The sequence below is a fragment of the Salmo trutta genome, chromosome 32 (assembly GCF_901001165.1).
Source record: "Salmo trutta chromosome 32, fSalTru1.1, whole genome shotgun sequence".
NCBI lineage: Eukaryota > Metazoa > Chordata > Actinopteri > Salmoniformes > Salmonidae > Salmo > Salmo trutta.
The window spans coordinates 2,603,335-2,628,104 of NC_042988.1; the positions used below are offsets into that span (position 1 = coordinate 2,603,335).

Here is a 24,770-nt window from a genome sequence, read left to right on the forward strand (position 1 = left end):
CTTTGTACTTCCGTTTGATTTCAGCTTTCTGCGATCACTGGTGGTGAAGAATCGCCAGTACATCTCTTGAAAAATAATTAGGTGACACCCAAACGTGGATCACGTTAAGATATCCAGCCAATCACAATTAACTGGATATCGATGTCTCATTCAATTTAACTAACAAGTGAAATTGGCAGATTTTTCTTTCAAGTGGATCTTTTAAATAATATCCAAATTGATTGGTTTTCTACAATGTGACAATTTCAACTTTTCAAATTAACCTAGATCAACAAGGTTCAGGTTAATTTAAAGTTTAATTCCCAAATAGCCTATACAGGTTTTATTTATCATGAAAATAGATCAATCAGTAAAATCTGCTTTTGCAGAAATATTCATTTCTAAACAAGCTGAGGAAATCTCATCACTGAATCTCTTGCTCCATACTCAAGACCTCTATCTGCAAACCATGACAGATAAGTTTGAGACCAAAAGGAGCAAGTGCGACACTCACGTGTCCAAAATCAGTACTCTTAAATGCTCAAGTGGACTCTGCAATGCAGCAGAATACCACCCTAAGGTACAATCTGGTGGAATTCCAGAACGATCATGCGCTACACCGTGAATACCCATCCAAGCAACCGGAGCCCTGTACTCAAAGGAGTAAAGACGATAGGTTTCAGACTTTGCCTCTCTCATGTGTCCCTCAGTCTTCTCCTCTTGACCATTCAGCACTGAGTAATATGGTGCCTCTTGGCCAACAAAGCCAAAGCTTGGCATCTCCTATTGGCCTTTCGGCCCCAATTTCCCCACAGGATGAAGCCAACCCTCTCCGCCCGCTTGGCACGGAATACCTTGACAAACTCGTCAAGAATTTCCCCACCTTTGACCCCGTTCCAGGTGAGCCAAACGATACTGAGACGTTCCTCGCTGACATAGAGGACGCATTGGATGGCTACCCGAATGCTACGGGTTCCGACAGGGTTTACCTGTTGAAGCGAAAGTCGAATAGACACGGGACGAGGTTCATTCGTCTACAACAGCAACATGTGCTAAATGACTACACTAAACTTGCCACAGCATTGAAATTAGAATTCAGTGGTTCTGCGACTCGCAAACACGATAGCTCACTGGCTAACACCGTCAAACAAGCTTGGAACGAACACCCACAAGCTTACTATCATAGGCTTCGTTTAGCTAACTTTGGCCTACTCACTGAAACAGGAATGGAAGAGCTGTTACCATTCAAACAAATGTTTCTGTCAAACATGTATCCCACCTTCATTACCTACTTGAGCCCTGCAGCCCACATTGGCTTGCGTATCTTACAGCTCAGAGAGCTTGCTAGCACAGCTTTTGAGGCATCAAAAGTTCACAACGCTAAGAGCCCTGACCACTCGGTTTTGAAGTTTGACCAGGAGCACTCACTCCAGTTAGAGGGTGCATTATCAGGTATTGGAGCGTTGAGAGATGACGCACAACAACGGTTTCTACCGTGTCAGAGCACAAGGGTAACAAAGGGTTGAAGGACGATCAAAACGTAGAGCAGTGTTCTCCAGAAGTTCCACTACGTGACGAACTAAAGCCAGAACATTTTGAGAAAAGGGGAATTACCAGGGAATTACCGGACACCAGGTCCGCAGGAATTAACACCCATAGCAAGGACGTATGAATTCAAATTTCTCCCGCTCTCACTCGAGACCCTATCCAGGGCCCACTTGATCAAGAAACAAGCCCACAGGCTTTGTCTATAGACTCTGATACAAAGGTTGCAGAGAAAAATTAAAGCCAAGCCCACTCAAAATCTGAAAAGTCGATCTGCTTCCACCTTGAACAGAAATGGCACATCACGTCGTTGCGAACGACCACCACTTTGTGGGGAATATGTCCACTAAACACGAATCTAAACGCCCATACCTGGAAACAGTCCTGGAGGATTGCTTAACTTGTCATGCGCTAATTGATTCGGGCGCGACAATATCGCTCATCTCTCAAACAATGTTCAATGATCTCAAAAGGGCTTTGAATCCAACTAAACGTTGGTTAAAAGTGGAACGATGCGACACTACACTTCGAGGGGCCACTCAGACTACCTCGCCTCCCACATTGAGAGTCATGCTGAAACTACACTTCCAGGATGTATCGCTCGTCAATGTCACCCTGTGTATGTTTCCAGCCTCGAATCTGTACCCCTGCTACTTGGAGCAGACTTGATGGATCGGTTACTCCCACTGATGGATTGGAAAACCAACCAGGCATGGTCACAGGCCACAGTGCCTTCTCCACTGACCACACTGTCTTCCACTAATGCTAGCGGCAACGCAGTCATTCACGAGGGGTATCTGTCGAAAGCACCCCTTGGGGAAAAGACGTTTTGAAACCTCTTGGTGCAGAATCCGATCCAAGGAGTTATTATGACACATTCCATCAGCCAACCTAATTGACCACTCTTTTCATGATTTCGAGCCAGCTGTGAATTAGCAACTTCCCTCCTTCTTGCAGTCGTGCAATATGGTAGTTGAGATGAACTTCTCTTGCCCTTCGGACACTTCCGCAAGCACTGCGGCCATCTCAGCAAGAGAAACATTGATGCGCAGAGTACACTCTGCTTCCGATGATTCACCTTCCGCTTTGTGGGGGACTGTCACCCCTTACAATGACACTAATGGTGTCAGTCCAGCAACTGATCCGATGACTCCCACTGGTGAAACACTTTGCGATATCACAGACCGATATCCTCATCTCAGTTCGCAGGTACTGAAGAGGTTGCCACACGCGGACGCGGTGGTGACTGTCAGGCCTCGACAGCCACTGAGCGTTTTGAAGCACAAACACCAGGAGATTTGGTTGAAAGGTTACAGCCATTCTCATAACAGCGTGGCCGTTGACAACTCGTACATAGGGTCCGACCTGTTCATTTGCGCCTCGGATACCAACCCCACCCGCTCACCTTTCAGGTTCACCTTCCAACAGGACAACGACCCTAAGCACACAGCCAAGACAACACAGGAGTGGCTTTGGGACAAGTCTCTGCATGTCCTTGAGTGGCCCAGCCAGAGCCCGGACTTGAACCCTATCAAACATTTCTGGAGAGACTTGAAAATAGCTGAGCAGTGACGCTCCCCATCCAACCTGACAGAACTTGAGAGGATCTGCAGAGATAAACTCCCGAAATACAGGTGTGCCAAGCTTGTAGCGTCATACCCAAGAAGACTTGAGGCTGTAATCACTGCCAAAGATCCTTCAACAAAGTACTGAGTGTCTGAATACTTATGTAAATGTTATATATCCATCGGTATTACATTTTTTTAGCAAAAATCTTTTAACACCTGTTTTTGCTTTGTCATAATGGGGTATTGTGTATAGATAGATGAGAGGAAAAAAAACGATTTAATCAATTTTAGAATAGGGCTGTAACGTAACAATGTGGAAAAAGTCAAGCGGTCTGAATACTTTCCGAATGCACTGTAAAAGTAAATCGAAGGGATGAGATCAGGGCAACATTGGGAATTATGGAAAATAATTCTCCCATTTGGGGAAAATTCCATTTCAGCAACATATTTACCCTACCATGGGCCCCTGCCAATGGAGGCTGGTGGGAGGAGCTATAGGAGGATGGGTCATTATAATAGCTATAATGGAATAAATGGAATGGTATCAAACATATGTAAACCACATTAATTCCAATCCAGTAATTACAATGTGCCCATCCTCCTATAGCTCCTCCCATCAGCCTCCACTGACCCTTGCCCATGATGGGCTACCACTTTATCTAAAGATAACACTGGAACAAAAAGGGCTATTATTATGAACTACAAAAGCCTATGTCAGTGGATGTCAGCTGTATTGAAAGTACTTAACTTATGACACACCTGATTGAAAAGTGTGGGGGAAATGCGAGTGGCCCTGGTTTCTAAACTATTTTGCTAGCTACGGTAGCGCTGCCTGGGCAACAACCCCTCTACAAAAATTATGAAGTGTCTCCAGGTGTGTTTATATTTTAGCATTGTGAAGCGCACCGATGCGTATCCATTACATATTGAGGTCCACCCTATGTGTGGCTTTATTTTAATTTTTTTATGTACCCCTTTTTCAGTCTTTCAGTCTTGTCTCATCGCTGCAACTCCTGCATGGACTCGGGCGAGGCGAAGGTCGAGAGCCGTGCGTCCTCCGAAACACAACCCAACCAAGCCGCTCTGCTTCTTGACACAATGCCCACTTAACCCGGAAGCCAGCCGCACCAATGTGTCAGAGGAAACACCGTACATCTGGTGACCGTGTCAGCGTGCACTGCGCCCGGCCCGCCACAGAAGTCGCTAGTGTACAATGGGACACGGACCTCCCTGCCGGCCAAACCCTCCCTTATCCCGGACGACGCTGGGCCAATTGTGCACCGCCCCATGGGTCTCCCGGTCGCGGCTGGCTGCAACACCCTATGTGTGGCTTACCTTGACTTCCTCCTTGAGGTCATGGGGATCCACATAGGCCTTAGGCAGATCCAGGGAGATGAAGCTAGAAATAGTTATGGAAAGGGATGCATGAATAACCAGTGATAAAAACCCATTGTCACATTATTGACCTAGCTGATTGACTGTTTACTAGGAGTGAACAGTGGAACAGTATTTAATTGAATACGTTCCTTGGGACCCCCAGTCATTTTTGTTCAATTCCAACAGAAGTACAACTGAGGTATAGTCAGTGACATCTCAGGTGAAATGTACAGAACATTGCAATTGGAAATGTAGTGAATAGAGTTATTACAATTTCCTATTCTACTTGGCAGATAATTATGTCTGTTCTAGACAAAACATTTATATCCCCCTGGACATCCCTCCTCAAGCAATTGATTAGTTGAATCAGGTGTGATAGGACAAAGATATGCAACAGCTAGGGGCCCTGGAGGAATGGAGAGGTGCGGGGGGGCTGCCTTAATCGACATCCACGTCATCGGCACCCAGGGAACATTGGGTTAACTGCCTTGCTTAGGGGCAGAACGACAGGTTTTTTTACCTTGTCAGCTCTGAGATTCGGTTACTGGCCCAACGCTGTTTTGTTCGCACAGTGTATAATGGCAATATGAAGGAATATAACTTTGGCAGTGCTGATAAAGATTGGAGAGGGTCGATTCCCATTGCTACCCTATCGGCAAGCAACAGGGACTTGAATTTGATGTACACTGCTGATGGGAGCTAGTGGAGAGTGGGAAGGAGGTTTACACAGTCTGGTAGGGGGACACAATGGAGTTGTTAACCATGGCCGAGGTCTTGGAGCAGGCCAGCCTTTCCAGGGAGGAAGAGCAGATTATCTTGCCAAGATTGCGCTTGAGGTGGTAGGCTAACATCCAATCTGCTAGACATGCAGAGTTGCGTGTCTTTTCATCTAGAGGAAGAGGACAGAGAGATAACCATTACGCCTCAATCAGACCGACAGCGTCATTGCGTTTTGGTACACCAGGAGGACATTAATTTAGAACGGAACGCTGCGTTTGCCTTGCAGCATTGCGTTGCAGAGGCAGTTGCATTGCGTTCTGCGTGGTGCATACATTGTATAAATCTGTCATGTTGGTATAAGGATCGGGAGACAGGCGCAGGAATGCGTAATAGGGTTTTTTATTTACCCAAATCACAGAGTGCCATGTAAAGGCATGGGGACGAAGACCAAACAAACACTTATACAAAACACATGGCTGAGACTCAAACAAAAGAGCCAGGAGTACCTCGAATAAATACACAATGACACAATGATTATCACACGGGACGAGATCCGTAATCATCTGCGCAATCCACAATGGCATGAAAGCCAAAACACACAGCACAACGGTACTCACACAACCAACAGAGATTGGAACAATTATTGACAGGACAATGGTGAACAAAGGGCACACTTATACAATTACTAATCACTGAGAATAGGGACCAGGTGTGCGTAATGACAGTTCCGGAAGGATCCGTGACAAAATCCAACATATGCATCAAATTGTATGCGTAGACTTAACATAAATAGTAGGAAAAAGGTGAATGTTTTTTTGCACAAGTATCCCATAAACATTTTGGATTACATAACGAAACAGGTTTGAGTGCAGATCGAGGCATTAGGGAAACTCGGCGTGATTGGGAAAGTCTCCTCAACATTTACGTCCTGTCTCAAATCGCTCCCTATCTCTTCCTTTGGCCCTAACAATCTGTAAGGTGTGAGATCCATCATTGCCCTGCTTATAACATACATGCCCAGACCCCACAGATCTGCAAACATCGAAGGATTGGTGCCAAGGGGGAGGGAGCGATTTAGGACTAGCGGAGGGAGCAATTTAGTACTGGCATTACAAAGCATTTAGATCTAGCTTTCTTGCCTGGTCTTTGAGAAGTCTTGGGTTTTTAATCAAGTGCACAATTACATAATATACATTGCTCTAATATAACCATCAATTACATGTTAGGACTAGAACCACAAAATAGGTTGACATGTATTCATATTTTGAACAGTAACAAAGCGATATGCATCTTTCAAATGATTTGCCATGGATATAAAGCACTCCACAAGTCATTGTTGTTAACAATTGGAAAATGGCAAGGAAAGGCAAGCGACAGCACGAAGTCCTGTATGGCAATACTTTGAGAAGTTAATTCAGAAGGTGGTGAAATGCAAACTTTGCGAGGTGGAATTGAGATACAGTAAAGGTGCAATTCTTAACCATCTGAAAGAGACGCTCCATGAGAACCAAACCGTTGCTGGCAGCAGTGCAGGCCCCCAACAATGGACATAAGACAGCTTCACATGAAATTAAATAAATTGTCACGAAAATGCGGGTGGATCAGGTTGTGGAGAAAAAACGGTCCTGATGTCAGATATCGGGTTGGGCTCGGAATTGAATTGATATTGTGCATTGTGAATTCACGTGGAATTTTATGAATCTTTCTTAGTGTTTTAACAAGAAAAAAAAAATAGTTTAAACGTTAAGAAAAACTTTTTTTCTATGTGTCACATGATTTAACAGTGGTGAGATACTGTATGAGGCTGTCACAGCAGAACATCTGTCTGGCATTCAATGGAACCATAGCAGAGAAGTCCGTGTTCTAGCAGTGCTGCCAGGCCTCACAACATTGGCTCAGTCAGACGGAATGTTCTTACCTGTACCGATATCTCTTCGCCTCTGAATGAATACCTACACCATAGGCAAAACAAGCAACTAGCTAGGAGCACTTTATGTAGCATAGGTATTCACAAACCACCACAGCCGCTTGATCATCATAACTTTATTGTGTGGCGATACTAATTGTCCATTTCTTCCCCTCTTTTCTTCCTATTGGTCAGTTCCTGCGTTTGTCATGCGACACCCCACCTCATATCATGTACAGCTTGATGACGACCCATTGGGGGGTGCCCTCCCCCAACCTGGTGGTTTCTGTGGTGGGTGGGGGGGGTGGTCGCGTGAAGATCAAGCCCTGGGTCAGGGAGGTGCTGAGACAGGGGCTGGTCAGGGCGGCACAGAGCACAGGTGAGACACGCGCACACACACACACACACACACACACACACACACACACACACACACACACACACACACACACACACACACACACACACACTGATGTCCTGGGTTAGAGGCTGGTCAGGACGGCACAGAGCACAGGTGAGGACAACGCCCACTGTTTAACCTATTTGTTTAAAATATCATTAATTCATATTGAGATGAATGGGTCCAGTCTCTTTAACATACAGGAATAATGCATCATGATGTGTTTATAATGCATTATACACATTGTCATAAGTATCTAAGAATCCCTTTTGATGTCTTGAGTTGTTTAGTAACCATTTGTGATGGGATTAAGGAAGCTGGTGCTAGTTCCTACTTCACAGTAGGGCTGTTATTTTTATTATGCATCCACTTTTTTGGTGACAACATGATTCCATTTGTGATATTTTTTGGAGATCTTCACAATTATTCTACAATGTAGAAAATAGTAATAAAGAAACAAATAAAGAAAAACCCAGGATTGAGCAGGTGTGTCCAAACTTTTGACTGGCACTGTATATGATATGTAAAAAAAAATACAAGCCTAGTTTAGCTAAGGAGAAAGCACTAAGCTATATAGGGGGTGATTAAATGTTTGCTACATTGTGTGACCATTTGTACTACATGACAGATTTCCCCAAAATGTTCTTCAATGTTTTTTAACAGACTTTGAGGTACGTTTGCTCTGTTTGGCGGTTGTGGCTTGAAGCGATGAGCGACGTATTCTCAAGCATATTCATAATTTGTAAAGCGTAATTGAGCCATTCTGTAACAAAAGCGGTGAGGGAGGAGCGCCCATCTCAAAAAGAACAGTAATCTGCGCCACCCAGTCATGTTGTCAACAAGTCAGCATGATGCATCATTCAGAAACTCTCTTTTCCATAAAATATATTTATGCTCCAATCTTCAAACTAGTTTTCATTTGGAAGGCAGAAAAAAACTTTTTATCAAAAGTAATCACTTTTGCATGTGAAAACAAAGAATCTTACTTATGTGCTTAACCTATGTCACTTTTGTTTTCAGCCGACTTCATCGTCGGTCAAAACGGGGCACTTTGCTCATGCCCAGGAGGCGGCCCGATTCAAAATTGAATGCAATCAACGTTAACCCGCTTCGCCAAGTGCATGCCAGGGTTATTGATAGAATCCCCTCACTTTTCAACCCACAACCCCTCCCCGTTTTTCTACTGGCCGTTCAACTGGCCGTTTAACTGTATGTTGCACACCGTTTTTTTCGTACTGAATGCAGCCAGAGAGAAAGACAGGATCCTTCCTGGCTTGCACTGATTTGCTGAGCTAATGGAGTGGCTAAACATGCTGAGAGATGAGTCCTGATTGGTCTTTCATGTCACAGGCTTTTGTCTATAACAGATTTGAGGCTTCCAGGGTTGCGTTCAGTACGACAGAATGGTGTGCAAAGTTGAATACAACGGAAACGGTACTGTACTGAAAGACCAGTTGAAAAATGTTGCGATTATAGTGGCCCAGAGGGCAGCTTCCATATGGTGTGTTGCACAAGTTTCAGATGCTCAAACTCATATTGACCAGGCCACACCTAACAAACGGGAGCAAACGTACCTCAAAGGAAACGTGTTGTTCAGTACAACGTTGAAGCAAACAGAACATACCGCTGGCCAGTATGTAGATAATCTTTGTTAATGCCGATTTTTGGACAACTGCAAAAGTGTTGCTACAGCTCTCAAATACATTGCTGCCCTGAATTTAGCTGGCGCTATCGACACAGCTCAGTGGTAGAAAGTTTAACTTTTCATTTTGAAAAACAATATCCCACGTACGGTATAAATACAGCCATTTCCTGGTTGCTAAAATTCTAATAGTTAGCCTAATTTCAGTTTATGTGACAAAACAAGTCATTGTGTAGAGAATCATTGTACCATCTTAACCGCTGTGAAATATATTTTCCATTAAAAAAATGTTGTATTTTCAGCTCTTTGAAGCTGGTGTACAAAACCGAAAATAAAAGATGCAAAAAAAATAATCTTAAAAATGGTAAGCATAGAAATAGCCAACATAGAATAGATCTACAGCTTCTTAGACTTGCTTTCAATGAGAATGAAATATCTATAATTCACATTTCTATGTGAATTTGGTCAGGTTGCCCATAAAGTTACATGTTGTAGCTTTAAGTGTAAAAACAAATGTTTTGAGCAAAATAATGTTTTTTAGATGTGCAAACTTCATGGAGTAGGCCATTCAAGGAGTTGGTCTGATGGTGCCCTCTGATGTCATTGGCCTCCCCCTTACTTGAAAAACAATAGAGGAGCAATAGAGAGCAAAAGAGGAAAGACCCACCAATTAAACTGGAGTAGGAACTGGAGAGGTTAGTTTCTGGAGGACGCCTGTGGCGTACTGCACTAGCATCGAATAGTCGCCGCGATATGCAACTTTTCAGGGAAGTCAGGAACCAATACACACAGTCAGTTAGGAAAGCAAAGGCTAGCTTTTTCAAACAGAAATTTGCATCCTGCAGCTCTAACTCCAAAATGTTCTTGGACACTGTAAAGTCCATGGAGATGAAGAGCACCTCCTCCCAGCTGCCCACTGCACTGAGACTAGGAAACACTGTCACCACCGATAAATCCACGATAATCGAGAATTTCAGTAAGCATTTCTCTATGGCTGGCCATGCTTTCCACATGGACCCAAACTGTTACAGACCTATATCCATCCTGCCCTCCAAAGTCTTTGAAAGCCAAGTTAACAAACAGATTACTGACCATTTCAAATCCCACCGTACCTTCTCCGCTGTGCAATCCGGTTTCCGAGCTGGTCATGGGTGCACCTCAGCCACACTCAAGGTACTAAACGATATCATAACCGCCATCGATAAAATACAGTACTGTGCAGCCGTCTTCAACGACCTGGCCAAGGCTTTCGACTCTGTCAATCACCGTATTCTTATCGGCAGACTCAATAGCTTTGGCTTCTCAAATGACTGCCTCGCCTGGTTCACCAACTATTTCTCAGATAGAGTTCAGTGTGTCAAATCGGAGGGCCTGTTATCCGGACCTCTGGCAGTCTCTATGGGGGCACCACAAGGTTCAATTCTCGGGCCGACCCTTTTCTCTGTATATATTAATGATGTCGCTCTTGCTGCGGGTGATTTCTTGATCCACCTCTACGCAGACGACACCATTCTGTATACATCTGTCCCTACTTTGGAGACTGTGTTAACAAACCTCCAAACGAGCTTCAATGCCATACAACACTCCTTCTGTGGCCTCCAACTGCTCTTACATGCTAGTAAAACTAAATGCTCTTCAACCGATCGCTGCCCGCACCCGCCCGCCCGACTAGCATCACTACTCTGGACGGTTCTGACTTAGAATATGTGAACAACTACAAATACTTAGGTGTCTGGCAAGACTGTAAACTCTCCTTCCAGACTTGTATTAACCATCTCCAATCCTAATTAAATCTAGAATCGGCTTCCTATTTCGCAAACAAAGCCTCCTTCACTCACGCTGCCAAACATATCCTCGTAAAACTGACTATCCTACATGTCCTCGACTTCGGCGATGTCATTTATAAAATAGCCTCCAACACTCTACTCAGCAAACTGGATGCAGTCTATCACAGTGCCATCCGCTTTGCCACCAAAGCCCCACATACCAGCCACCATTGCGACCTGTATGCTCTCGTCGGCTGGCCCTCGCTACATCTAGAAGTCTTTGCTAGGTAAAGCTCTGCCTTATCTCAGCTCACTGGTCACCATAACAACACCCACCCGTAGCACGCGTTCCAGCAGTTATATCTCACTGGTCATCCCCAAAGCCAACACCTGCTTTGGCTGCCTTTCCTTCCAGTTTTCTGTTGCCAGTGACTGGAACGAGTTGGAGACTTATATGCCCTCACTAACTTTAAGCGTCAGCTATCTGAGCAGCTCACCGATTGCTGCAGCTGTACACAGCCCATCTGTAAATAGCCCATCCAACTACCCACCTCATCCCCATATTGTTTTTATTAACTTTTTTTGCTCTTTTGCACACCAGTGTTTCTACTTGCACATCTATCACTCCAGTGTTAATTTGCTAAATTGTAATTACTTCGCTACTATGGCCTATTTATTGCCTTACCTCCTTACTCCATTTGCACACACTGTATATTGATTTTTCTATTGTTATTGACTGTATTTTTGTTTATCCCGTGTGTAACTCTGTGTTGTTTTTTGTCACACTGCTTTGCTTTATCTTGGCCAGGTCGCAGTTGTAAATGAGAACTTGTTCTCAACTGGCCTACCTGGTTAAATAAAGGTGAAATAAAAAAATGCCACGGTGACTCACATGCTGACTCTGGGTCGGGCTAAGGTGCGTGGGTGGGGTGAGCTAAAGTGAACAATCCTGAGTAGGCGTAAACAAAGAAGAGGCTTTCAAAGGCTTTTTCTTCTACTAGTCTCCTAGTGGGTTAACAAGTTCATCAACTTTCAAAGCAGCATAACTTTCCCATGTTTCCTACATCTACAGTGTATATACCATTTTGAAGCTCATACAAAGATGGTGGATAAATTCAGCCGTTTACCATTGTCTATGGGAGACACACACTGGGTGTGTCTCCCATAGACACCAGTGTAATAGCAGCTGAGTCTAGTCTACTTAGTTAATTCATTTTCGTTGAACCAGAAAAAAAAGATAAATCCAGATTTATGTCTTGCTTCCTCTTCCATCTCTGTCTCTGAGTCTCCTCCTTCTCCTCCTCTGGTTGTACTAGTTCAAAGTTCACAAAACACAAGACCATCTAGGCCAGACAGTTGTTCGTTAAAGCAAGGCAGGGAAATAAGCAAGTTCAGCCATAAAGCATATAAAGTTTGCAGACACAGCAGTCGTAAGAGGCAAACCAGTAGGTCAGATGAGAGCTGATCCAGAGAAGGAGTAGAAGTGCGTAAGTGAGCAATCAAATTGAGTATTTGAAAGAAAACATTTCTGGGCCTGATTCCAATACATGGTGGCATCTTTCACTGCCATTAAATGGACAAAATGACTTTTGAAGGAAAGAGGGAGGAAAGTCATCTGTAGCACCTGTGGTCCTCTGCAGCTCAGTTGGTAGAGCATAGCGCTTGCAATGCCAAGATAGTGGGTTTGATTCCTGGGACCACACCCATACATAAAATGTATGCATGCATGACTATAAGTTGCTTTGGATGAAAGTGTCTGCTAAATGGCATGTTATATTTATATATTAGGAAAGGAAGGATGTGTAGAGTACGTATTTGCACAGCTCCCTTGACTCATAACCAACAAACTCCTTATCTGTCTATTGTTTACTGTCCATTGTCTATGATCATGTGTTGCGCTGTTGGTAAGAAAGTGTACTTGCTATTCCAAGGTTTTGGGTTCAATTCCCGCAGGTGTCACATACACATAAAAACATTTATGCACTCACTGTACTGCAAGACACTTTAAATAAAGGCGTCTGCTGGCATATTATTATTGTGTCATAAACATTTCTCGCTCCCCACATTTCTCCCTCCTCTTATCTTTCTCCCTCCCCTATCTCCCAGGGGCGTGGATAGTGACAGGGGGGCTGAGGGAGGGGGTAGGACGCTGTGTTGGGGAAGCAGTGAGGGATCATGCAGCGGCGGCCTCCTCCCTGTCCCAGAAGAAAGTCATCGCTGTGGGTGTGGCCCCCTGGGGCCTCGTGCACAACAGAGAGTGGCTCGTCAACTCTGAGGTACACGCACACATATGTGCACACACAAACACACATGCACACACACACAAATGCACACACACATGGCGTGACCACACACGCACACATACACATACACACACACACTGTTCAATGTATACAGAATTAAACATGCAAGGACACATACACTCATACAGTAGCTCCCCTCTGCTTCTCACCCTTTCTCACTCAGCATAGCAAAACCACAGGAAATCAATCATTAACAAGTATTACACAAGGGAAGGTAATCACAATGCTCTCTCTCTTTCACTCTGTCTCTCTCTCTCTCTCTTTCTCTCTCTCTACCCTCCGTTTACTTACCCAATCTCACTCCCCCTCTGCCTTTATCCTTCTCTCCTCCTCTGATCCCCTTCTCTACCTCTGCTCTCTCTTCCTCTCTCTCACTCTCTACCCTCCTCCTCTTCCTCTCTCAGGGTAGTTTTCCAGCACGGTATTATGTCCAGAACACGTCCCATGACTCGTGCTGCTTGGATAGTAACTACCAGGCCTTCCTGTTGGTGGATGATGGGAGTGTAGGCCGACGGGGAGGGGAAACGGCCTTCCGGGCCAAGATGGAGGACTACATCTCCCACCAGCGCACCGGCATCTGGGGTGAGACTCAGTAGTTACATACGCGCATGCACGCACACATGCGCATAGATACACTTGTAAGACTAGCCCCCAGGTGTACAGGTGGCGTGCAGTATGTTTAAGCCACCCATTTAATGAGTTCTACTGTATGTTCAGATCAACAATATTACTTGTCTTATCAGCAGTCATGTTTCCAGTACCCACATTTCAGCATGCAAGTGTTAAGCTAAGGCTTGAGGCTAAGCCGTAATGAGCATTAAAGGGGACCACTGAACGGTGACTCCGTGACTCCGAAATGCGACTAGATGTAATTCAATCAGTAGAACCACAGCCATGTTGATAGCTAGATGCGATAAAGCTCATATCCTATTGCCACATATTTACAAAACCTGATTTCATTCTCATAACGTTCGAGTACGAGTTTTCACATGTACCAACGTCCTTTGCGATACGATATAGCCTTTAATACTCTGTGATGCTCGTGTAACTCTTTTGTATTGCTTATATTCGGTGGGTGATTTATATATTTCAGGAAGAAAGACTAACAAGTTCATCCAAAGTTGAACTCATCTGGCGAACAACCCATGGGAGTTTATTTTGTTTCTGTTGACATCATGACCATACAAGGCAATCTCCTCCTCTCTTTTGTGTAGCGCCCCCCTTTTTTTTTAAGGAAATACATTTAACTCACTGTTCCAAACCCATGATGCTTGTGGAAAAATATAATTTCTTATAAATATTCTTATGAGTAGTAAATCATGAAACATTTATGGACATTCACAATGACATCTGATCAATGACTCATGACTAAAAACTTGATTTTATGGACTTCTCTCATTTGTCCTACACCTCTTCCCTGTACCTGTTGTTTTCCAGGTAGTGGCAGTATAGATGTCCCTGTATTGTGTATGCTCATCTCAGGGGACGCTGCCATGCTGGAGGTAAGCTATGGCAACATCACTATCATCACTATGGCTTACTTTACTTTTCATGACATCACTAGGCCTATAGTACATTACTGTGCATGACCAGAACATTCCCGTTATCCCCTCTTTCTCTCTCTCCTTCCCTTTTGAATTTCCCTTTCCCTCTTATCTCTCCTTCTTTCGCTTTCTCTCACTCTCTTTTCTGCTTTTCGCCCTCCCTCCCTCTCTCCCTCAGAGGGTGGATCTCTCTCTGAAGAAGGCTACTCCCTGGCTGGTGTTGGATGGTTCTGGTCCAGCGGCAGATCTCATCTGTGAGCTGCTGGATGCACTGTCAGCCGGGCCCATGAGCCCCCCCTCTCCCCCGCCAGAGGGTGAGGGGAGCGAGAAGCCCAGTGCGGAGCTACGCGACAGAGCTCGTGAGAAGGTCCGGAGACACTTCCCTGCCAAGGCAGACCTGGAGAAGCTTGTGGACAGGGTGAGTGAGTGTGTGTGTTTTATTTTATTTGTCACGTGCACAGTTTACAGCAGATATAAAAGGTACAGTGCAATGCTTGTTCTCTGGCTCCCACGACCTCAGTACAATAATCAATAATAAGAAGTAAAAAAAAAAGTAATAGAAGAGATAGTATGCATAGTAATGTGTGTGTTTGTGTGTGTGTGTGTCTGTATTTAAGCAAAAAGGCCTGGGGGGGTGTGGTATATGACCAAAATACCTCTTCTAAGGGCTGTTCTTATGCACGACCCAACACGGAGTTCTAGGACACAGCCCTTAGCTGTGGTATATTGGCCATATATCACAAACCCCCGAAGGTGCCTTATTGCTATTATAAACTGGTTACTAACATTATTAGAGGAGTACAAATAAATGTTTTGTCATATCCATGGTATACGGTCTGATATAGCACGGCTTTCAGCCAATCAGCATTCTGGGCTCAAACCACCTAGTTTATAAAAGTGTGTATAAGCAAGCTTCTACACGCCTGTCTATGGGTGTTGGTGTGTGAAAGAGAAAATGAGTTTGAGTGAGTAACTGGTTAAGTGACTGTCATACTGCTCATCTCTTTCTTTTTCTCTCCCTCCCCCCAAGGCTCTGAGTATCTATAAAAACAGAGATCTGATCACAGTGTTCCACGGGGAGCAGGAGAGTCCTGATGATTTTGACACAGTGCTACTGAAGGCTCTCGTCAGAGGTAGAGGTGCATGTGTGTGTGTATGGAGTGTGTGCATTTGCTATCTGTTGAGAGATATGTTGAACATGATCCTGGTCAAACTAATTTGATGGTTAATTTCTTTACTATCAAATGAGGAGAGAAACTTATCACGCAAGTCAGAGTTATACTTAAACTAAATCTATATTCATTTATTAATAAGGGAGCAGGTCAATACAACACACACATACAAAGTGAATCAATTGAATGCTCTGCGATAATGATGGGTGGTCGATGAATCACCCTCAGATATTTTGTTGAGAGCCCAGAGACAAAGAATACAACACCTTTTTTATAGCAAAGTAAGTACATCCTCCTGAATGTTCATGACAAACAACAGATATATGGAATGGGTCACAAGGTTAAGATTTGTATGAAAGATACTAATAATTCACATCAGACAGTATCTGCTGTAAACACTGTTCTCATTGTGTAGAAACCAGGGCCTGGCCCCAAGCTATCGCTCCCTGGTACCTTCCAGTCAAACCAGAGCAAACTCCCTCCCATGAATGGAATGTGGCCTAAGGCATCGTACATCTACTGTCAGCATTAAGCCCCCAGAGGCCCATCCTCAGTAGAACACACACAGATGAGAGTGTTCTAAGAACCCCCTATTCTGTTGCATAAAACAACCATTTGATGCAATAACAGTATTTATAACATAAGCTTGTAATTTCTCACACATTCCCCCATTTTGAGAATCCTCTCAACTTAAAAGAAAATTACAAAATTTAAAAACATTAATTCACATGTAGAAAATGCATACATTCTTCATAAAACAAGAAGCATAAAAGCAATAACTCATTGCAGGGGTTCCTGCACGTGACCGGCTGCTATAACACGGGCTCAGCCTCCTCCCAAGAAACTTAGTACTGTCTCCCATTTCAACCTCCAACACATTCTAAACATTCTACCAATTTGTCTCGGGAGGTCACCTGCACGAACCCATTAAAACAAACAAAGGATGAATACAGTTTATATGATTTAAGGCTATATCTTCATTGACAGTGAAAACACTTACAATAAATCAAACATAGTATTTTAAAAACACCAACAAATAGTTATAACAAGTGTGTTGTGTGTGGGGGGGTATTTGCAAACAAAAATGGCCAGGCCTTATTTAATCGGGTAGTTTACGGCCTCACTCACTGCTCCCCCAATACCATAGCCCCGGGAAACATATACTAATATCGTAATCAGCAACCCAAAGGTTTATGATAATGATAAGTCCATTGTACACCCTCTAAATCATTCATCGTTTGTTTTAATGTACCCCAAGGTTTATGTGCTCTTAATTTAGCATGCGTTACCCTTAGACACTGCAACATGTATCTCGCCACCGGGTCTAACAATTCTCTCCCATATTATATTATATGACCGTCCTCTCTTTTCCATAACCACGTAAAATTATCCTGGTATCATTACTTAATGTAATACTTTTCTTCTGTCGCAAATGTAGTCAATTTCTCAGCGTAAGGAATTAGTGATATTTGATCCCAGGCATCTATTAAAAAGTTGTTTGTGATGTGGTCTCCTACGTCTCCCTTAACATACATACTGTTGTGGACTTCCATCAGTCCTGGAAGAAAGAATCCTACACAAGACACATCAGATCTTCCCTTAAGTGGAATTGGCACCTTAAAGAAACCCGTAACCCCTTTCCGGAAATCTAATTAGAAACAAATATAAACCTGTTGGTTAACAAATCTAGAACCTTCAAAAAGTTGGTGCTGTCTCATCAGCGTAATAGTCAAAACTAAATTTCACCCACTCTTAGCAATGATGTGGGCGTGCTCAAAGGGTCAGTACTGGGGGCCCCCTGTTCAGCCTGTACCTGATAATCTGCCTTCTGTCTGTACTGGGTCTGAAGTTCAAATGTATGCAGATGATACACTGATATATGTGCATGCAAACAACAAGCTGCACAAGAACTCACTACTGTCATGGTCCAGGTTACAAAGTGGCTCAGTGACTAATGTCTGCATCTCAATGTGAAAAAAACAGTCTGCATGTTCTTCACAAAGATGTCAACTGATGCCACTGAGCCAGATGTCAATGTGTCAGGGGAGAAGCTCCAGGTGGTATCTGATTTTAAGTACCTTGGCATCATACTTGATTATGTATGTCCTACCCCTACACACACACACACACACACACACACACACACAAAACTTGAACCTTTCGCCCACAAACAGGCTCCAAACAGAACAAGAGCTCTATCACTGGTGTGCAGAATATTCAGTTGAAGTCGGAAGTTTACATACACTTAGGTTGGAGTCATTAAAACTCGTTTTTCAACCACTCCACACATTTCTTGTTAACATTTACATTTACGTCATTTAGCAGACGCTCTTATCCAGAGCGACTTACAAATTGGTGCATTCACCTTATGATATCCAGTGGAACAACCACTTTACAATAGTACATCAATATCTTTTTTGAGGGGGAGGGTAGGGGGGAGGGTTAGAAGGATTACTTAATCCTATCCCAGGTATTCCTTAAAGAGGTGGGGTTTCAGGTGTCTCCGGAAGGTGGTGATTGACTCCGCTGTCCTGGCGTCATGAGGGAGCTTGTTCCACCATTGGGCTGCCAGAGCAGCGAACACTGGGCTGAGCGGGAACTGTGCTTCCGCAGAGGTAGGGAGGCGAGCAGGCCTTCTTTGGGTGTAGGGACTGATCAGAGCCTGAAGGTACGGAGGTGCCGTTCCCCTCACAGCTCCGTAGGCAAGCACCATGGTCTTGTAGCAGATGCGAGCTTCAACTGGAAGCCAGTGGAGTGTGCGGAGGAGTGGGGTGACGTGAGAGAACTTTGGAAGGTTGAACACCAGACGGGCTGCGGCATTCTGGATGAGTTGTAGGGGTTTAATGGCACAGGCAGGGAGCCCCGCCAACAGCGAGTTGCAGTAATCCAGACGGGAGATGACAAGTGCCTGGATTAGGACCTGCGCCGCTTCCTGTGTGAGGCAGGGTCGTACTCTGCGAATGTTGTAGAGCATGAACCTACAGGATCGGGTCACCGCCTTGATGTTAGCGGAGAACGACAGGGTGTTGTCCAGGGTCACGCCAAGGCTCTTAGCACTCTGGGAGGAGGACACAATGGAGTTGTCAACCGTGATGGCGAGATCATGGAACGGGCAGTCCTTCCCCGGGAGGAAGAGCACTCCGTCTTGCCGAGGTTCAGCTTGAGGTGGTGATCCGTCATCCACACTGATATGTCTGCCAGACATGCAGAGATGCGATTCGCCACCTGGTTATCAGAAGGGGGAAAGGAGAAGATGAATTGTGTGTCGTCTGCGTAGCAATGATAGGAGAGACCATGTGAGGATATGACAGAGCCAAGTGAATTGGTGTATAGCGAGAATAGGAGAGGGCCTAGAACTGTGCCCTGGGGGACACCAGTGGTGAGAGCACGTGGTGCGGAGACGGATTCTCGCCACGCCACCTGGTAGGAGCGACCTGTCAGGTAGGACGCAATCCAAGAGTGAGCCGCGCCGGAGATGCCCAACTCGGAGAGGGTGGAGAGGAGGATCTGATGGTTCACAGTATCAAAGGCAGCAGATAGGTCTAGAAGGATGAGAGCAGAGGAGAGAGAGTTAGCTTTAGCAGTGCGGAGAGCCTCCGTGACACAGAGAAGAGCAGTCTCAGTTGAATGACCAGTCTTGAAACCTGACTGATTTGGATCAAGAAGGTAATTCTGAGAGAGATAGCAAGAGAGCTGGCCAAGGACGGCACGCTCAAGAGTTTTGGAGAGAAAAGAAAGAAGGGATACTGGTCTGTAGTTGATGACATCGGAGGGATCGAGTGTAGGTTTTTTGAGAAGGGGTGCAACTCTCGCTCTCTTGAAGACGGAAGGGACGAAGCCAGCGGTCAAGGATGAGTTGATAAGCGAGGTGAGGTAAGGGAGAAGGTCTCCGGAAATGGTCTGGAGAAGAGAGGAGGGGATAGGGTCAAGCGGGCAGGTTGTTGGGCGGCCGGCCGTCACAAGTCGCAAGATTTCATCTGGAGAGAGAGGGGAGAAAGAGGTCAAAGCATAGGGTAGGGCAATGTGAGCAGGACCAGCGGTGTCGTTTGACTTAACAAACGAGGATCGGATGTCATCAACCTTCTTTTCAAAATGGTTGACAAAGTCATCCGCAAAGAGGGAGGAGGGGACGGGGGGGGAGGAGGATTCAGGAGGGAAGAGAAGGTGGCAAAGAGCTTCCTAGGGTTAGAGGCAGATACTTGGAATTTAGAGTGGTAGAAAGTGGCTTTAGCAGCAGAAACAGAGGAAGAAAATGTGGAGAGGAGGGAGTGAAAAGATGCCAGGTCCGCAGGGAGGCTAGTTTTCCTCCATTTCCGCTCGGCTGCCCGGAGCCCTGTTCTGTGAGCTCGCAATGAGTCGTCAAGCCACGGAGCAGGAGGGGAGGACCGAGCCGGCCGGGAGGATAGGGGACATAGAGAGTCAAAGGATGCAGAAAGGGAGGGGAGGATGATTGAGGAGGCAGAATCAGGAGATTGGTTGGAGAAGGATTGAGCAGAGGGAAGAGATGATAGGATGGAAGAGGAGAGAGTAGCAGGAGAGAGAGAGCGAAGGTTGCGACGGCGCAGTACCATCTGAGTAGGGGCAGAGTGAGTAGTGTTGGAGGAGATCGAGAGGGAAAAGGATACAAGGTAGTGGTCGGAGACTTGGAGGGGAGTTGCAGTGAGATTAGTAGAAGAACAGCATCTAGTAAAGATGAGGTCAAGCGTACTGCCTGCCTTGTGAGTAGGGGGGGACGGTGAGAGGGTGAGGTCAAAAGAGGAGAGGAGTGGAAAGAAGAAGGCAGAGAGAAATGAGTCAAAGGTAGACGTAGGGAGGTTAAAGTCACCCAGAATTGTGAGAGGTGAGCCATCCTCAGGAAAGGAACTTATCAAGGCGTCAAGCTCATTGATGAACTCTCCAAGGGAACCTGGAGTGCGATAAATGATAAGGATGTTAAGCTTGAATGGGCTAGTGACTCTGACAGCATGGAATTCAAAGGAGGAGATAGACAGATGGGTCAGGGGAGAAAGGGAGAATGTCCACTTGGGAGAGATGAGGATTCCAGTGCCACCACCCCGCTGACCAGATGCTCTCGGGGTATGCGAGAACACGTGGTCAGACGAGGAGAGAGCAGTAGGAGTAGCAGTGTTTTCTGTGGTAATCCATGTTTCCGTCAGCGGCAAGAAGTCGAGGGACTGCAGGGTAGCATAGGCTGAGATGAACTCTGCCTTGTTGGCCGCAGACCAGCAGTTCCAGAGGCTGCCGGAGACCTGGAATTCCACGTGTGTCGTGCGCGCTGGGACCACCAGGTTAGAGTGGCAGCGGCCATGCGGTGTGAAGCGTTTGTGTGGCCTGTGCAGAGAGGAGAGAACAGGGATAGACAGACACATAGTTGACAGGCTACTGGAGAGGCTACGCTAATGCAAAGGAGATTGGAATGAAAATTAACTAAACAACTGGGGAAGCGAGAGAGCAGGGCCTCCCTCACTAACCATTCACTGAAACACTCAAATATAACTTTTCCAACTTCCACTTTAGAAATTATAATTGATGTAAACTACAGTGGTTCAATGTTTCCAGGAATCAAACTTAGTTTATTCAGCTAGGTAACTTGGTACAGAATGCTTCCGTGAAACCCACCCAGGGCACCGTATCCTATGACGCCGTAGCTAACTAGCATGCTAGCATCCAGTAACACACGGTTAGCACCAATACTTGGTTACAACAAACTAACAATGGATCATTCGTGTCCGTGTCTAGTTCCTTTCATAACGCAGAAGTAATTAAACGTTGGCTAGCTAACACAAAGTCAGTCCTGCTAGCTACAGTCCTGCTAGTTAACAAACTATAGTTTTGGCAAGTCGGCTAGGACATCTACTTTGTGTATGACACAAGTCATTTTTTCAACAATTGTTTACAGACAGACTATTTCACTTATAATTCACTGTATCACAATTCCAGTGGGTCAGAAGTTTACAAACACTAAGTTGACTGTGCATTTCAATAGCTTGGAAAATTCCAGAAAATTATGTCATGGCCTTAGAAGCTTCTGATTAGCTAATTGACATAATTTGAGTCAATTGGAGGTGTACCTGTGGATGTATTTCAAGGCCTACCTTCAAACTCAGTGCCTCTTTGCTTGACATCATGAGAAAATCAAAAGAAATCAGCCAAGACTTCAGAAAAGAATTGTAGACCTCCACAAGTCTGGTTCATCCTTGGGAGCAATTTCCAAACGGCTGAAGGTACCACGTTCATCTGTACAAACAATAGCACGCAAGTATAGACACCATGGGACAACACAGCCTTCATACTGCTCAGGAAGGAGACGCGTTCTGTCTCCTAGAGATGAACGTACTTTGGAGCGAGAAGTGCAAATCAATCCCAGAACAACAGCAAAGGACCTTGTGAAGATGCTGGAGGAAACAGGTACAAAAGTATCTATATCCACAATAAAACAAGTCCTATATTGACATAACCTGAAAGGCCTCTCAGCAAGGAAGAAGTCACTGCTCCAAAACCGCCATGAAAAAGCCAGACTACGGTTTGCAACTGCACATGGGGACAAAGATCGTTCTTTTTGGAGAAATGTCCTCTGCTCTGATGAAACAAAAATATAACTGTTTGGCCATAATGACCATCGTTATGTTTGGAGGAAAAAGGGGGAGGCTTGCAAGCCGAAGAACACCATCCCAACCGTGAAGCATGGGGGTGGCAGCATCATGTTGTGGGGGTGCTTTGCTGCAGGAGGGACTGGTGCACTTCACAAAATAGATGGCATCATGAGGTAGGAAAATGATGTGGATATATTGAAGCAACATCTCAAGACATCAGTCAGGAAGTTAAAGCTTGGTCGCGAATGGGTACTAATTGAGTGTGTGTAAACTTCTGACCTACTGGGAATGTGATGAAAGAAATAAAAGCTGAAATAAATAATTCTCTCTACTATTATTCTGACGTTTCACATTCTTAAAATAAAGTGGTGATCCTAACTGACGTTAGACAGGGAATCTTTACTTGGATTAAATGTCAGGAATTGTGAAAACAGAATTGAAATGTATTTGGCTAAGGCGTATGTAAACTTCCGACTTCAACTGTAACACTTTGCTTTGTCTCCAGTTAAGCTAAGAGGAATCAGTTAGTTTCTGTCAGCTCTTGGCTGAGTGCCCAGACATCACAGGGTCATGCTACACACACAGAACAGTTAGAACAGGCTTCTTATTAATGCGCACACACTTTTCTTTCTTAAATTGGTTAGTTTCTTTAACAATCTGAAGCTCAATGCCTAGGCTTAAAGAAGGATATTTTAGTACACAAGCATTAGTAAGGTTTAACAGAAAATGCCCTCACATTGTGCTCAGTGCTCATTGATTGTCTGTGTTGTTATTGTAATTGTTTTTAATAACCTGCCCAGGGACTACGGTTGAAAATGAGCCAGCTGGCTAAAACCTGGACTTTTTGAGACTTTGATTAATGTGCACTGTCCCTGTAAAAATAACTCAAACTCAATCCACTTTAATGACCGGACACTGTTGCACGTAATGGAAACATAATTTAATGTTAGAATACATTAACTTCCTGCTCATATTCACTGGTGTTACCTAAACTGTAAAGCCCAGCAACAGTAATCAGAAATTATCAAAGAATGTTTCCGATTCAACTATTCAGACCTCTACTGCAAATGTCCTACTGCATCCCTTACAGCCCGACATAGCCCAGCAAGCATGACTCGCTTTCACTAGCGGAATTAAACATGGCATTAGTAGTCTATCCAAAAACCACTTATAACCATTTAGGCCACAAAAACGTATTACCTCAAAATTTATGTTGAATAAATTAGCCTTCCAATTTGAACTAAGTACGCTGTTAAAATTTTCAGTTTAACATCTTAAAACAAACACTGGTGGCAGTATCTGTCTAGGCAAAACATACCAATAGTTGAGTTAATCAGAAACCCAGATTTTAGTCAATACCATAGACCCAATGCTATTGAAATGACAAAGAAATCCCGCAAATAACCCAATTACAATGGTTTGTAGTCGTAACATCAGGCACATAACAATGACACAATTCCCAGAAAATAGCCTTAATTGAAGGTCCAAGCATTTCTCCGCAGAGATTCTCACATGCGCAAAAGGAATAGATTAGCAGTCAACGAGTTAAATTGGCATTCATTGATTCGGAAACAGATCTTGCGCCTTTACCTGAAAGAGAATTATGTTTTCTCATGCAACATATTTCAATTTGGGCTCCAGAGTGGCACAGCGGTCTAAGGCACTGCATCTCAGTGCAAGAGGCGTTACTACAGTCCCTGGTTCAAATCTAGGCTGAATCACATCCGGCCGTGATTTGGAGCCCCACAGGGCGGCACACAATTTGCCCGGTGTCGTCCGGGTTTGACTGGGGTAGGCCGTCATTGTAAATAAGAATTTGTTCTTAACTGACTTGCCTAGTTAAATAAAGGTATAAAAAATTACTTTACTACATCGCATTAACTCCGCAATGATAAGTAGTTTGATGGAGATCCTAATTTGGCATTGCACGACGTTACATAATACGTTGCGATTCCACCTTCATTCGCTCTAACTTTATGGAAAAGGATTTATTCAATAAATATAGCAACTCTTCTCATACTGGAAATAATTTTTTTTATTTTCAAGCCATAATGGCAGTTTTATTTCAAATGTAGTACCCGGATGGAGAAAATCCAGTAAGCGTTTTATAGTTACCTCGTTAGGGTAAGTTAAGCAAAAGTGGACACATTCCAATCAGTTTCTGAGACAATTGCCCAGACTTTGTAGACAGTTTAATAATGAGTACCGTAAATTCCGGACTATAAGCCGCAAACTTTTTTCCCACGCTTTGAACC

General features: G+C 44.5%; 1 protein-coding gene across 2 annotated transcripts in view; it reads left to right on the forward strand.

Annotated features, from left to right (window-relative positions):
- The window catches only part of LOC115170765 (transient receptor potential cation channel subfamily M member 4), an 82,609-nt gene that overhangs the window by 14,112 nt on the left and 43,727 nt on the right, over positions 1-24,770 (forward strand). Inside the window, exons 4-9 of one of the 2 annotated variants that reach the window (XM_029727046.1) lie at positions 7,291-7,474; positions 13,010-13,179; positions 13,611-13,788; positions 14,644-14,708; positions 14,929-15,168; positions 15,781-15,889. In XM_029727046.1, coding sequence (XP_029582906.1) covers positions 7,291-7,474; positions 13,010-13,179; positions 13,611-13,788; positions 14,644-14,708; positions 14,929-15,168; positions 15,781-15,889 — 946 coding nt within the window. The remainder of the gene's footprint in view (positions 1-7,290; positions 7,475-13,009; positions 13,180-13,610; positions 13,789-14,643; positions 14,709-14,928; positions 15,169-15,780; positions 15,890-24,770) is intronic. The other variant, XM_029727047.1, reaches the window with a different exon arrangement.